This window comes from Sapajus apella, unplaced genomic scaffold, assembly GCF_009761245.1.
Source record: "Sapajus apella isolate SASKATOON/1434 unplaced genomic scaffold, GSC_monkey_1.0 scaffold41, whole genome shotgun sequence".
NCBI lineage: Eukaryota > Metazoa > Chordata > Mammalia > Primates > Cebidae > Sapajus > Sapajus apella.
This window is the reverse complement of record NW_022436981.1, coordinates 11,674,918-11,691,529: the sequence shown is the minus strand read 5'-3', so window position 1 is coordinate 11,691,529 and position 16,612 is coordinate 11,674,918. Positions and strand designations below refer to the sequence as shown.

The 16,612-nt window shown below is 36.3% G+C and overlaps 1 protein-coding gene across 19 annotated transcripts in view; it reads right to left on the bottom strand.

The window, feature by feature from the left end:
* MLIP (muscular LMNA interacting protein) overlaps positions 1–16,612 on the bottom strand; it is a 271,628-nt gene that overhangs the window by 116,614 nt on the left and 138,402 nt on the right. For all 19 annotated transcript variants that reach the window (XR_004275622.1, XM_032299726.1, XM_032299718.1 and 16 more), the window contains one exon: positions 9,208–9,279. Coding sequence is in view for 18 of the 19 variants with exons in the window: in XM_032299726.1 (XP_032155617.1) it covers positions 9,208–9,279 (72 nt within the window). In the remaining variant the exon portion in view is untranslated. The remainder of the gene's footprint in view (positions 1–9,207; positions 9,280–16,612) is intronic.

Genomic DNA, 16,612 nt, shown 5'->3' with positions numbered 1-16,612 from the left:
TTTTACCATCCCCATGTTTTAATCACTCATATATTGTCTGGAAATTTTTGTTTTCAAAGTCCACTTCTCTGTGTTAAATCAAAAAATTTGAAAGACTGGTTATGATAACCTAATAAAAACACTTAAGATTGCTTCTTTCTTACCATAACAAAAATCTATTTTATGCTTGCTTTCTTCATTCTTTAAAATTATGAGTAATCATGAGAAATGATTGGCAAGGAACTGAAATTTTCATCAATATAACTCTTCACTGGTGTTCTGATGGTTTAATATTTCCCTGGATGGTGTTTCAATCTCCTCCTGTTCACCTTGTTCATAGGGTAGAGGTTCCTTTCCTTGTATTACAGAAATAGGTGGTTACATAATTCCTGATACTGTACAGATAAAAGCCACAACAGTTTATTAGTCACATATGCTCACAGTCCAGGGAAGGGGCACACCACATACCATGCAGGGCCATACGGAGGATGCAATAAGGAACAATCAGGGGTTGTGGGTATCCGGAGAGTAATGTGCCCCTGGTTCCACCAAAGGATATGATTGGTTTGTTTGAACTGGATCCTATTACTAAGGCATACTCAGGAATTGCACCTGGTCATTTAGATAAGGAGGGCTGTTCGGCTAGAAACCTTATCTGCAGGAGAGGAGCAAAGGAGATAACTTGCAATTAGGCCATTTGAGGCTCTCTCACATATAGCAGACATCAAGGTAGCGCACAATATTGGGCCTTAATTTTAGGCCTTACACACACCACATGTGACCTCTACTATAGTGATAATTATGAAGATGAAAAATGTCAGAAATTAAAGACCAGGACTAACAACCAGCTCCTCAGGAGGGAATTTTGTTCTGGCTCTTGCTCAGCATTCCAACAATGCCTTTCATATGCTCCTCACTCTCAGGCTGCCCCCACCCAAAAAGAACCTTTTGAGTTCTTTGAACTTGTGGTGATCTTTGGAACTACATGTCATTAACTCTCCCTAGATCCACTCTCAGTTCGCTTAGAGAATTCCTATTCATCCTGAAGATCCAAATCAAACTCCTTTATAACGTCTTTCTTGGCCTCACACTAGGCAAAGTGAGTCATTCCCTGTTTGGGGAACCATATCACTTTGCACATATGTTAAGCATATTGTATCATAATTACTTTTTAAACTATATCTCTCCCCTACTGGACTATTCGCCCTATTAGACTACAGAAAAGATATTTATCTTTGTAGGTCCAGGACAGAGAATATGACAGGTGCTCAGTAAAGATCTTTTTGATGAATCACTGGGTAAACCAGCATATAAATGAACTTAAGTTAAATTAATAAATGAATCATAGAAATAATGTTATTTAAATACTTTCTGGTAAAATGCTCTAGATGAGTGACTTAAACTCTTTGAGTAATTTAATTAACAAATAAATATCTTTTTCTATGTTACAGTTAAATTTGTTTACCATGAAAGATTTGAGCATATAACCAATGTTAGTGCAATGAGATTAATTCCTTCTTAAAACCCAAACCAACTAAGATTAATATTTTAATTAGTCTGTGAAAACTGCTGGCAAAAATAAAACTTTTATTAGTTACTTGTGATACTGAAATTCACCCAGAGATCGACAAAACTATCTACTCACGTCCCATGGAAAACTAGACTATAACTGATGTTAGGTCTCAGTAATGCTGAAATTTTGAGAGCAACAAGAATATTCAGACTATTTTTTTTAAAAATTGGATTGATGGCCGGGCGCGGTGGCTCAAGCCTGTAATCCCAGCACTTTGGGTGGCCGAGGCAGGTGGATCACGAGATCAAGAGATCGAGACCATCCTGGTCAACATGGTGAAACCCCATCTCTACTAAAAATACAAAAAATTAGCTGAGCATGGTGGTGCGTGCCTGTAATCCCAGCTACTCAGGAGGCTGAGGCAGGAGAATTGCCTGAACCCAGGAGGCGGAGGTTGCAGTGAGCCGAGATCGCGCCATTGCACTCTAGCCTGGGTAACAAGAGTGAAACTCCGTCTCAAAAAAAATAAAAAATAAAAATAAATAAAAATAAAAATAAAAATAAAAAATTGGATTGGGGGCTTATTTTGAACTTAAATAGTCATGAAATTTACTATAATTGATTTTGTGTAATTGACTCCGAGTTACTTGTCAGACATATCATTGTGATACACACTCTTTCTAGCAACCATAAAAAGTAGCTTCTTTTTCTATTGTTCAAAAATTTATTTTAAAAACATATCTTAAATCTCAATTAGTAAGAATTCTGACCAGAGGTTGCTTTTTGACAAGTTAGCCAGCACGATGATACTATTTCTCTAGATTTTTTTGTTTTGGATAAAAGTCTCTTAAAATAGCATCTAATAAATTATTATTAAAAATGTGTATTTTCTACCAAATTGGACTAAAGAAATTGAGGCATAAATTGGATATTCTTTGACCTCATTCATCTTAAAAAATTCTTAACTAATACAAATAATCAGAAATACTTTCATTAGAATTGTTTGCAGTTTGCTCAAAAGTGCCAACTTTGGGACCCAGCTTTTGAAGACACTAAATCTTATAGCAGAAAATAGTTTCTGAACTTAGCACTACATAAAAATTAAGAGCCAAGAACTATGAAAAAGCATTGTAAATCAAAGTCCTTATGTAAAAGTATGCCAATAAACTGTAATAGGTATTCCCAATTATAAGTGTCTCTGATGAAACTGCAAACACTTTTTAGTCAAATATATTGAGTCTATCTAATCTGTTCCCTTAAAATATAGGATTAAGTTCTAAAAATTAGGAGTTGGAAAGTAAACTGCCTCCAACAGAAGAATGATCTAACAGAATCTGTAAACTTTTTGTTATGCCTAGACTATTTGATTAAATTTCAAAAATTTCATGCCTGAGTTATTAGATTTTAGTAATGATCAAGTCAACCACCAAAAATGATTTATGTTAACCCTAAATGCTCCTATACTTTGCTAATATGGCCTGGTTTTGGTAGAATAAATCCCCTGAGAACTACAAAGTACTTACCGGACTAATACAAAACCATTTGTAGGAATGTAGATATTAGTAGAAAAATAAATCTCACTTTGATTGTCTAGTTGGGGATTCATGTCTGAATTACATTCAGCTCTGAAGAAACTGGAAAAAAGTACACTGCAAATCAAAGGAGCTTGCAGATATATAAAAATAGGGTTTCTTTAAAGATCTAGGAATATTTGCCAGTAAAATATTTTCACATGATTGGTTTAAAAATTTCAAGAACTGAAGAACTCTACTTGGTGATTTTACTCCCAAGAGCTTTGGAAAGTTAAATGTTTGTTCCTCCTACAGGGAAGGGAGCTTTTGCAAACCATTACAGCCAGTTTCAAACCCATTCCAGCAAAGCTCAATAGTAGGAGAATTTACACTTTTTTTTCATTTAATTAATGATGTCAGAAGGGTGTTCTTTATTCCAGCCAGTACCTCCTTCACTGTAATTTGCTTCATCTCTTTCAGTAGTTCAAGAAGTTGAGCTGGTTTGTAATCCATCACTCTCTCAAATCATCTCAGAGCTACATTATTTCCCATTTTCTTTTAATTTTTCCACATAAAAACAAAATATTCTTGTTACTCTCATTTAATGAAGATATCAATATATTTTAGCAAGTAATGAAAACAAATGTTGTAGGCAGGAATCCCATATCAGCATCCCTTGCTCAATAATTCACTGTAGCTAGCTGATATCACTGCAGGGTAGCAAACAGGGAAGGCTGAGCGCCAATTGGAACTCTTCTGAGGTCCAATTTAGGAACTTAGTAACCCTGATGCTTTAGGGAATTTACTTGGCTTCTTTGGGCATCAAATTCTTCACAGAGCTGTGAAGATGAAGGCGCACTCAGCTCAATGTCTGATACACTAGAGTATTCAATATGGTAGTCATTGTGACTGTATTGTCTAATCTTGGAAAGGTGACAGCTTACTTCCCTTCTAGCAGAAGGCCATTCTATAAGCTTTTCCATGGAAGTAGAATTGATGAGGCTTATTCTGTCCTAAAGAAAGAATCTTTGCTATTGTTGTTTTGATTGGCATACAATAGTCTACTTTATTTTTATATGCCTATGAGCAAAACTTTGCCTTAAGATCCAGTGGAATAAAATTGGAATTTTAGAGGCTTATCTGGCCCCAAACTAAACTTTTATTCAATGAACATCTAATGAAGAATATAGTATATCTATCTCCTCAAAAAGTTCAAGATAGGTAAAGAAAGCAATAAATATGCATAATTCAATGCAATTTGATAAGTTTTTTTTAAAATTATGCACATATTAGACAACTACCTGAGAACTAGTTACCATAGATTTGAGTCCTGGACTCTTCTCTACTATTAAAGAAATTGGGAACACATTTGCCTCTTGTATTAAAATCTAAATCAAGCAATGTTTCTCTAATATAGATTATGTGCTAAATTAGTAGTAAGGCTTCGTTAAATTTTTAAGACATAAAAGGATTTTTTTTGTTTGTTTGAGACTGAGTCTCACTGTCACCCAGGCTGGAGTGCAGTGGTACAATCTCAGCTCACTGCAACCTCTGACTCCCAGATTCAAGTGATTCTCCTGCCTCAGCCTCCAGAGTAGCTGGGATTACAGCCTCCTGCCACCACAACCAGGTAATTTTTTTTTTTTTTTTTTTTGTATTTCCAGTAGAGACAGTGTTTCACCGTGTTGGCCAGGCTGGTTCCGAACTCCTGACCTCAGGTGATCCACCCGTTTCAGCCTCCCAAAGTGCTGGGATTACAGGTGTGAGCCACCATATCTGGCCAAGACATAAAGATATTTTAAAATACTCTCACCTAAGGACATATGTTTAATGAGATTGGAGTCTACCAACTCATGCTTTAAAAAATTAAATAGGCAACTAAGCTGGGTATGGTGGTGCATACCTGTAGTCCCAGCTACTCAAGAGGCTGAGGCAAGAGGATTGCTTGAGGCTAGGAGTTCAAATCTAGCCTGGGCAAAATAGCAAGACCCCATCTCAAAAAAAATGAAACAAAAAAATCAAAGAGGCAACTTAGAATAAATAGACTTGGCAGCTGACAGGATATATCAAAATTTTGCCTTTCTCTTTTTATGCCATCATTTTTATTAGCTATTCAAGTAACTAATTTTATATTCCCTGCACCAGAAAAAAAAATATGTTTATCCTATCACTTTTCATTTAAAGGATTAAACCTGTAATTATCTTTTGCTTCATATACAGCTGAGCTGCTCCAGAATTCTTCTGTCAAGTACACACTTCTTATGAATTAAACATATCATGAAAATGGCAGATAGCAATGCAATTCATTAGGAACACTGAACCTAGCCCCAGCCCTAATTTTATCCTCAGAAATACAAGGAGGGAAACAGAAAATTTAAACTACTTTCAAGGAAAAAACTTATATTTTCATGGAAAAATATTGGTAAGACAATAAAGATGCCTATTACTTGATTTTATGGAAATATTTCTTCATTCTCTCTTCCTTAAGACAACTGCATGATAAAAATAATAATCTATTTACTTGGAATATTAATATGTGCCTAACTGTTTAACTTTTGGCCTATTGCTATCAGACTCAGATGATAAGAAGAAAAACTAGTCAATGAAAGAGAAGTCTTTAACATTCTCTGAGAAAGACAGCAATATGCACATCAAGACTGATATGGTCCCCACCCAAATCTCAACTTGAGTTGTATCTCCCAGAACTCCCATGTGTTGTGGGAGGGACCCAGGGAGAGGTAATTGAATCATGGGGGCCTGGTCTTTCCCATGTTATCCTCATGATAATGAGTAAGTCTCAGAGATCTGATGGGTTTATCAGGGGTTTCTGCTTTTGCTTCTTCCTCATTTTCTCTTGCTGCCACCATGTAAGAAGTGTCTTTCACCTCCCACCATGATTCTGATGTCCCCAGCCATGTGGAACTGTTAAGCCCAATTAAACCTCTTTATCAGCAGAGTAAAAACAGACTAATACAAAGACTAAAAATAAAGTCCATATCAAAGTTATTTTATCTATAGACCTCAGTACATTGTTGAACATATTGTAATAAAGTCTATGGACAGTCACAATATAAAGTCACCTGATTACTTTATAATCATTAGTATTTCATCCTTCTGTCATTCTTGGAGACGATGATTGTTGGCAGGAAATTAAGCCAAAGACCCTGATGAAGCCAACACAATAAAAATCACACCTTACATTTATCTCTCCCTATAACTCCTTATTTAAAACCTAAGCTACAAATGCTTCCTTCCTAAAGGTTCACAGGACAAAAATGATAAAATGTGGAATAAGCTATAAATTTAAATTGTGATGCAGACAATAAATTATAGAGGAACCCAAAACCTCCTGTTCCCTGCCAACAAAGTGTACTCTTTTAAAAATGATGGGCCTCATCCAGGGGTGATTAAAGCTGAAACCAATCCAGTAATTCATTGAGAGCTTAATGTCTCATTGCAAGGGATGCCTGTATTTCAATTTGGAGAAAATCTTGCTTTAAAAAATAGCATATTTTAAAAAGTAAATCTGGTTTCTCATTAATTATACTATATGCTGTAGAACAAAATGTGGCATAAAATACCCACCACGGGTATAATCTGGTTGGAGGGATAATTAATTGTTGAAATGCTAAGACCATGAATTATTTTTGTTAGCTTCAGCTTCAAGGCATTCCACAGCATGGAACCTACCCAAGTATTATAATGAGTCTACAGCATTATCCTATCCCTGAATTGTGGTGTTCTGTGTGATATCAAAGGGATCTCAGATCAGTTTCTATGATTTAAAAGATTCCAATATTTTTATTCTTCCAGAAATAGATGAGTTCTTGAAGAGTATAGTCCTAATTTTCCCACTCAATTCAGAAATAAATCTCTTTGATATCAATGGCATAAGATAAAGTCTATTGTATAAGCAGATGGGAATAAAGGACTAAATTACCAGATTTATATTTTAAAACTATAATACTAAAAGAAGCAATACAACATCACTCAAGAAGTATTATTGAAAATGGAGGTAACTCATAAAAACTTTAGATAAGACTTTGATATTTTAAAATTCTTAAATAGTAAAATTTCTTATTGAGGAACACATAACGGGAAAGCCAGCAGAAAATATGTGGAATAATTTAAAGGACCTAAAGAAAAAAAAAATTCACATCACATCTGTGACCTTTGAAAGAGTTAAATATTTATGGTCCAAAACCAATTTATAGTGGCCAAGAGACAATAAGCTCTGCTAGTACTAATACAATAATCCAACACTCTCTACAATAACATTATTTTAAATTTAGATATCATACTTATACTTTTTGTATGAAAAATAGAAGTAATAATTTTCCTACAGGATGTTTTATTTAAAATTAAAAACATAAAGCCATTCGCATATGAACTTGTGTAATAGGCTAAATACATATCAATACCACCATACATATTTATGAAATGGGTTTTAATGAAATTGGAAATCAATGATTCTTCATTTTTATTGACTAATGAATATATTATAAACTCTATAATTCAGTTAATTGGAAGAGAATTTTGGAAACAATCATAATGGAGAGACTCTGGAAACAGTACTGACATCTAGTCTTATCGCATAAAAGATTTTCAGAAAGAATTAGCTGTCATTTTTCTAAATAGGAAATTAACATAGTAGCCACACATAGTTCCAGGAGAATGTGCCTAGACGAGGTAAGACAAGCATAAGAGAAGGACAAAGATGAGAGCAGGCTCCTCATCTCCTCTTTGCCTCACTGCTGATGGACAGTGATTCTTCTGTATCTGTGAAAGCACACACTTGTGACCAGGTTCCAGAAATTGCCATCCAAAATAGGCAGAGAGTCTGTCGTGTGGGAACCCTGCCACCATCTCCCACCATTATGGCCCTAGCGTGTGAAATAAGGGACAATGGGAAAGTGTCCCTTTCTACATCTTCCTGAAGTCTCCTGAAATTCATGTTTTAGTCCTATCTCATTTTTAACAGGCAATAAGGTGCAGAAATTCAGGAGTGATACTAGAGAAAAAGCTGCAGATTTTCCTGCAGCCTAGTAAACCACCAGTTCAAAGCACTTACATATACAGAACACAAATTGGACACCACCTGTGTATAATTTGAAATTAATGTCCACCAATTACTGGTAGTAACTAGTCTAGTAGTAATGTCCATTACTTATTCCACTAACAATAACAATTTCTACTTATTAGACAAGAGATCATACAAAGGTTTTATTCTCCAGATCATGCTAATAGAATAAGAATGTAGATTTATAAACCAGTGACCAAAATACCACCTGGTTGACAAACAACACTTTGATAAATGATAATAACAGTCTTTGAAACATTATAATTACACAGAAAAAAAAAAGGATTCAGTACACTGAGAAATGAATTGACTAAATACATAATTATAAACATAATATATGAAGTGAATAATTTCACAGTCTTGGTAGCTCATTTCACTTTGATTCTGATATCAGTGCTCTATTTTACTTTCATTTTAAACATGCATAATATCTTTATTAAACAAGAGGATTTAATTTAATGTACCTACTTATGTAACAACCTGTAATTTTATTATTAATGATCCTTAATAGCAAAGCAAAAATCTCCTGGAGCCATGTGAAAGCAGTTGGGTCATTGAGAGTTATCTAATCTTCCCTTCCATTTGTAAAAGAAGGATCACTGGCTGGCAAGAATGGATGAAGAGGTTTATTCCACAACGAAAATCTATGAGGCTAAGTTGAAAACTCAGCTATAACATCTGGGTATTGGTATAGTACAATGGTGGAAGCTACTGCTTAGTCACCAAGTTTTGACCAGTCAACAACCAATGTGGCCAATTGTTCACAAATAATTCCATTTCACCTCAATTCTTTCGATCAATATGGATAGATATGAAAGTTCTTGAATGTAATAATTATTTTAAATTCCAAAGAACAGGGATCTATCTAAATCTGAATCGTTTCCCAAAGCTGTTTGACAGTGGACTAAACATCTCTAGGCTCCTATTCAGCCTCTAGTGATAACCAGTAATGTCTCCAATTATATTCACCAAAATGTTTTCATCACATCATCCTAAACTAAGAGCAGAATGTTATTTTAGTAAAGGCAGAACTTTAAAACAGAAATCTTCCCAACAGAAATTTTAGAAACATTTTAAAAATCACATTAGAAATGTAAAATTCACTGTTTTGAGCCAACACTGACCTTCTGTTCCAAAAGCAATGTGTTTGTAGGGATTGCTGCAAAATCCTTGTAGCTTGACTTGGTCTTGTATTGCTAGAATGGACAACCAGAAAGCAAGAGTAGAGATGAAAATGGAAAGGAATATGGCATAATTTTCAGACAGTTCTACCAAGTTAAATGACACATTATCAAATGAATAAAAGGGTTATTATGCTGAACAACTAGTTTCTGACAGAAAAAAATTAGTTTACCATGTTAATATTAGAGTGAGAAGCAAAGAAATGCCACAGTAAAATATCAGCCTAGAGATTACAGGCAATTACATGCTGCTCAGTTTCAGAGCTTAAAAACTTCCTTTACACAAAGTTATACATAAATGTTTCATTAGCAGCATACCCTCAGGCGTATTATTCTATACATGAGGACAGGGCGTGGTTCTGCTTAATCCTCAAAGGAATGTTTCTTTTTTAGAGTGTCACAATTAACAAATATTATGCCAATAAGTGTAATTGAGCTCTTGATCATTTTCTTGCATCCACAAAGATCAAAAAACATAAAATTTAGCAGCCATTTTTTATACAAGCAGCAAAGTAGTCAATAATTTGAACATAAATAATATCAGCAATGTAACTCTCTAAAGAAAAGCAAAAAGCACATCCTCTGGATCTTAAACTACTTTTTTAAATCTCATCTGCACTTTCTAATAATTATGTTAATGAAGCAAATGCTAAAACTTCCTAAGTGTTAAGTATGACTCAGAATAGTATAGTTCAGTGTTGTAGAATATTTGGGGGAGGGGGCAAGCATGAGGAAGCTGTAGAAATCAGGATAAAAATGCATAATCAAAAACTCAGTTTCGATACTGCTCTGAGTCTCCAGTTGCTTAACGCAGTTCAAGGCTCCTGTCACTTCAGATGCCCTTGCCTCAGGTAATTTCCCCAGTGGCCAGAACCAGTGAGGAAATTGGCATGGAGCTCCAGGCTATCTTAGTGTCTTTAAAAGCAAACCAAAGTGTCTGCAGAAGACAGTGCCATCAAATAAATTTGAAACTTGGGTTTTAAACATGTAATTGAAGGAAACTTTCTTTAAAAGGGGTTGTGAAGATAAGATGCTAGAACCTTCTTTTTCCTTAGGAAAAAGTTGAAGTCGTTAGGAATCAAAGTGTCAGGCCCAACAGAAAGTCAACATCCAGCTAACAGCAGAACGCATTCTTTCTTTTTTTTTTTTTTTACTGTTTTATTTCTTTTCTTGCATTACAGATAGTGAAAAGGAATTAGCAACCCAAGGACTGCATTTCAAAAAGTGACATAGAAAGTCCCACTAGCAGGCTGGGTGCAGTGGCTCACGCTTGTGATCCCAGCACTTTGGGAGGCCAAGGCAAGCGGATCACAAGGTCAGGAGTTTGAGACCAGCCTAGCCAATATGGCAAAACCCCATCTCTACTAAAAATACAAAAATTAGCTGGGCGTGGTGGCGTACACTTGTAGTTCCAGCTACTTGGGAGGCTGAGGCAGAAGAATCTCTTAAACCCAGGAGGCAAAGGTTTCAGTAAGCCAAAGCCACTGCACTTCCAGTCTGGGCAACAGAGCAAGACTCCGTCTCAAAAAAAAAAAAGAAAGAAAGAAAGAAAGTAACCCAGTCAGATAATCAGTCACTAACAATTCCTACTTATTCCTATTTACAAACACATGCTCACTTACAGAATCTCATTCATACACAGGAATATATACCTCTATACATATGTACTCACATACAGACACACACATATTCATTCACAAACACACACACAGTAAAACATGAACAAGAGCTCAGAAGTTACACACTTTTTCCCAAAAGACTGTACTCTGAATGTTTACTTATCTTCTACTTTCCCTCTACCATACAGCTCTTCTCCCTCATAGGAAGAAGCTATGTGGCTTTCTGCAAGTCTCTCAACTCTGAAGGAACCTACACTCCCATCTCCTACATGAGGGGCAATTGCTGGAAGATGTTTCAGGTTGCTTCAAGCCCTAAGTTACTAAATCGACCCTGTACTGCTGTGGTCTCTAGATAACAATATATTTGAATAAGGATTGAAATTGAAATACTATCTTTCCATGGGCTGACATTTATTACTATGCTGACATTTATTACTATTACTCACTTAATTTTACAGCAGCCCTATAACTAGAGAGTTACTAAGAAAAGCAGAGGTCAAACGACTTGTCCAAGACCACGCCTGCCTGTGTCCAACATACATGCTTTCTCTATAACATTTTATTCCAAAGAATACATAAGCATACATGTAATGCAGAATAAAATACACCACCTCACTCTACGATGGTTTTATGAATCATTAATTTTGGTTGCAATCATAATAATAACAATATCTAACAATCGCTATGAGCCAGGTACAATTCTAAAAGCTTTATATGAATTAGCTCACTCATCACTACAAAGCTATTAGGTAGATACTATCTTAAAATAACTAATTGAAGGTGACCAACTAGTACATGTAAGTCATAGCTGAACTTTGGACACGCCCACTCTAACCCAACAACAATGCACATATCTACAAATGCCCTTGCCTCTTCCTTCAGGATGCGTAATCATTTACAATGTTTGTTCTCCTATCCTCAACTTCCCTAAGGAATATAGCTGGGAAAGCCTGTACAGAGACATGTCTTGTTATTGCACACAAAATATCACAGAATCTTACAATAAGAAGTGATATTGAAGGTCATTGGTTCAACCTCCCCATCTGAGACATGAATCCCTGTTCTGTTTAGTAGCCAAATGAATAGTTGCTTGCCTCCTAAGGCAACACATTCAGGTCTAATTGTTAGAATTAGTACAAAATTCTCCCCTACATTGAGCCAAAATATGCTTCCTGCTAACTTATCTCATTAGTACTATTTCCCCGCACTTGAAATCATGACTCATGTCAAAAGCTCCCTTCTGCATGATAATTATATTGCTGCCTTCACCAACTCCCTGATACTCAAGTGCAGAATTCTACCACCCTCATTGCTCTCCTCTGATATTCCTTAAAATTATAAAATGTGATTAACTAGAGGTGTTTTTAGCACATAGTAAAATATAGTCATCACCTCCATGATATTGACGATAAACTCAATTAATGTAATGAAGATAATAATTGGGATCATCTCCTTAGTTCTTGTGGAGAGTTTAAAAATATGCAAGAATGGAGGCTGGAGTTACTTCATATTGTTGGATGATACTGAGTAGGCTTATCACCTAAATTCCTAATTCTTTCATCATTTTTCAAAACATTTGCCAATAGCTACATCCTATAAATATGCTTATTTATACCTTTTTAGACCCAAAAATAGGGCTGTAGGCATTATCTTTATCAAGTTTTATCTGATTAGATTGGGTTTGTCATTGTAAGCAATAAAGATAAGAATTTTTAGATTATTTCATGAAACATTTTGTTAGGTGTGTCATTTTTATCTTCACTCAAGTCATATACTAAGGACTGGGAGCTCCTGTCACTGGGTTCTTCCAATTTGGTGGACATTAACTGATCCTGTAAATCTATTTGAATATGAAATGTTCAACTAATGTATTCATTCATGAAATATTTTCTTTCTCTTTTTTTTTTTTTTTTTTTTTTTGAAACCATGTCCTTCTCTGTTGCCTAGGCCAGAGAGCCATGGTACAATCATGACCTACTGCAGCCTCTACCTCCTGAGCTCAAGTAATTCTTCCACCTCAGCCTCCAGAGCATCTGGTAGTACAGGCATGTGGCACCATATCCAGCTAATTTATTTTCATTTTTTTTTTTTTTTTGTAGAGATGGGTTCTTACCATGGTGTTCAGATTTGTCTTTAATTCTTAGGTTTAAGCTATCCTCCTGCCTTAGCCTCCCAAAGTGCTGGGATTACAGGCGTAAGCCCCCATGCCTGGCCAAGAAATATTTATTGAGTACCTACTACATGACATGCACTATTCCTCTAAAATGTACATATCCTTCTCTTTTCAATCTAGGAATCCCATTTGTTGCCATAAAAGATACATTTTGAGTCCACTGTCCTTCCTCTAGTTTCTCTTAACAATATATACTCAAGCTAAATATAAATTTTTTATTCTAATTTGGAACATAGTTCCTTTTAAGCATTCCAAGGGTTCCAGGTGCTAAACCAAATTCATTCATTTTCCTTTTTGGTTTAAAATTATTAATCATTCTAATTTTAGATAACTTGAATTATAGTATATGGAATTACAGGGTTAGAACAAACATTAGCTAATCAGAGAAGGCAAGAATGACCAGCCTAAACCTGAAATCTGGCAAACAATGCAGTAATACCTATTGATTCTCTCCAATTTGTGATCTATGCTTTCAGTTAACATTCAATAAGTATTTCTTAAATATCCTCCGCATGGTGCAGGGCAAAGTTTGGACTTGGTAAACAAAATGGCACTTTATTACTTATGTTTACCAGAGCTAATCTAGGCAATGCTAGTTGCTAGCTGCAATAAAATGCTGGGTTTGAAGGTTAGAGAAGCAAAAACACATTCTGCCCCTTCAGAAAATATTTTCCTCCATGGTCATACATCCTACTGCTGATGCCTAAAATTCCACCACAGGCTCTAGTAATAAAGATCCATGAGGTCACAAAGTGAACTATGTTAGTTGCCTTGGGAATCAGGGATTTGGACTGATAGTTACACTTTAAGTGCAATAAATCAGGGCCCCTAACCCCCAGAGCACAGACTGGTACCTGTCAAGAATTGGGCCAAACAGCAAGAAGTGAACAGCAGGTGAGTATGCATGACCACCTAAGCGCCATCTCCTATGAGTTCAGCAGCAGCATTAGATTCTCATAGGAATGCAAACCCTATTGTGAACCACGCAGACAAAGGATCCAGGTTGCGTGTTCCTTATGAGAATCTAATGCTTGATGATCTGAAGTGGAACAGTTTCATCCCAAAACCATCCCAACCCCCCAACCCATGGAAAAACTGTCTTCCATGAAACTGGCCCCCGGTGCCAAAAAGGTTGGAGACTGCTGCAGTAAATGAAAGAAACTTGGATTATATAAACAACAGGATAAGGAAACCCTGGCGAAGAACTTCTTTACCACCGTGTTCAACTGCTTCCAGAGCATTCCTGGGTGGATATGAGCGCATCACTCTACATGTACACTTTTTGCTTCTCGGTGACCATGTCTGCCTTGCCTGAGTCAGAATCTCCCTGACATCAGTCCCGAGACGAAAGCACAACCCAAGCTCTGATACAATTCACAGGAGATTGCCCAGACACATCCTTATAGCTGGATTACCAGCAGAGCACAATCTATAACGATCCTGTTAATGCAAAAGCTAGAGGTGAAGGACAGAGCTGTTAAAAACTGTCTGGTAAGGCAGATGGGCAAGGTACCAACTGAGAAAACTTCCCAGGACCCTTACATCCCTGATCTATCTTTTCGTTTCTCTAACACCCTAAATGTACAATTTTATTTCATTCTATTTTGCCATCCCTATCTGCCTGCTAGACCTTTTAGAGGAGAGATTTTATATTATTTCTCCTTTTATTTTCAACACCTAATACAAACCTGGCAGAGAAGAGATGTTCAGCAAATATTTGTTGATTTGAAATATCTAAATGAAAATTACAATAAGATTCAAAGACATTACAAAAACACAAATGTTAAGTTCTTTGTCTATGGTTCCAGTCCTAGACAAGCCTGGCTGATTAAAGATCCTCTTCCACCACTCCAAGCATACCCTGAGAACATTTCTAACACATATTTTTGAAGTCCTCTTTCTTCATGATGTGAACCTAAAACATCCGCTGCATTATCTTGATCCCTGTTTTTAACTTTGACAATTCTGTTGTTTGAGTTACATTGCGCACTCCCCTCAAAATACAAATCTCCCCAGGGAGTACGGGGCTGGAGGGGAAGAGCAGCTTTCGTCCATCATTGACACCTGAGTGTGTACCATTTCTAGGATCAATTCGGAGAGGCTAGCTGGAGAGAAGCTCAGGGAGTGGCACACAGAACTGGTTAGCATAGAGGTCGAAGTGACCGACAGCAAAGAAGAAAGAATCCTGGAAACTCGAGGATTCCCAACAACTTTGTGAAGGGAGTAGAGTCAATGACAGTGAGATAAAAAGAAAAAAAAACAAAATTAAGAAGGCACATAAGGCTAGTTTCAGCTGTTTTTTTTTTCCCCATTTCACATAATAGCTCTGATGTTTGGTGAATGTTTGTTATTCTTCCTACAAAACATAATGGAAATCTTATCTTCACCTTCATTGCTATAACTTGACCATAGTCACCAACGTCACTCACCTAGATTGTAGCAATAGGCTTCTAAGTTCTCCCAGCTTAAACTTAAACTTTCACCCCCTCATGGTCTATTCTTATCTAGCAGTCAGATAGTTAAAACTGTGTCACTTATCAGTTTGAAACTCTCCAAAGACTTACTGTCTTACTTAAAGTAAAAATCAAAGATTAAAGAGTGGCCCACAAGACCCTCCTACAGGATCCGGCTCCCAGTTACATCTCCCTCTGACAACCTCAACATCCTGTTCCTCACCACTAGCTGAGAATATATTCTTTGTACCTATCAAGCACTCTGTGATCTCAGAGTATTTTCCTCACTATACTCTCTAAAGGAGTATCACCTATCCCAATAACCCAGCATAACTTGTGACACCATCCCTTCTCTATTTCCCTTGAGAATCAGGGCTTTGCTGTTCTCCATGACATATACAACCTTCTAACACACAAGATAATTTACTTATTTGAAGGGGCTATTGTTGATTGTTTCTCTTCCACCAAAGAATATGAACTGTCTTTAAACAAGCATCATTGCATATTTGATTCATTGCAATATCCTCACAGCTTTGAAAAGCACACCTATCAGGTACTCAATACATATTTATCAAAGGAACTTCTTTGAACCCAGATTAACTATTTTAGCTCATGCAGACACATTCCATATTGTTCATTTTGCAAATTGCATGTGGTTCTGCAGAAGTGGAGAAAGTCACATACAGACTGCTGCCCCTAAGTTTTCAGAGTGATGTATTTGGGAAGGTTTTTGTGCCTTAAAGGAAGGAGACTTCCATGAATAAAAAACCATCTATAAACTTTTATGAAATATCAAATAGCTCTCAACCTGTTCCCTAAACAAGCTATGTGTCCAAACAGCTTTAAGCCCAGGGCAGGCCCATCAACAGAGACTCTATAATTCAGACTAATCTTCAGACTATCTTCAGTAAGTAGCAGACGATATGAGGCTTTGATGTAATGTTCATCCCAATTTCCATATGGAACCCCGTGATAACTCACTAGGATAAAAATTTAAATTCTTTTATAAATGAAGGCAAAACAGATTGGGGACCCAGACACAACTCCATGGGTGAATTTTATAATATCCAGTCTTTTTCAAGGGAAAAAAAAGGCTCAGACAA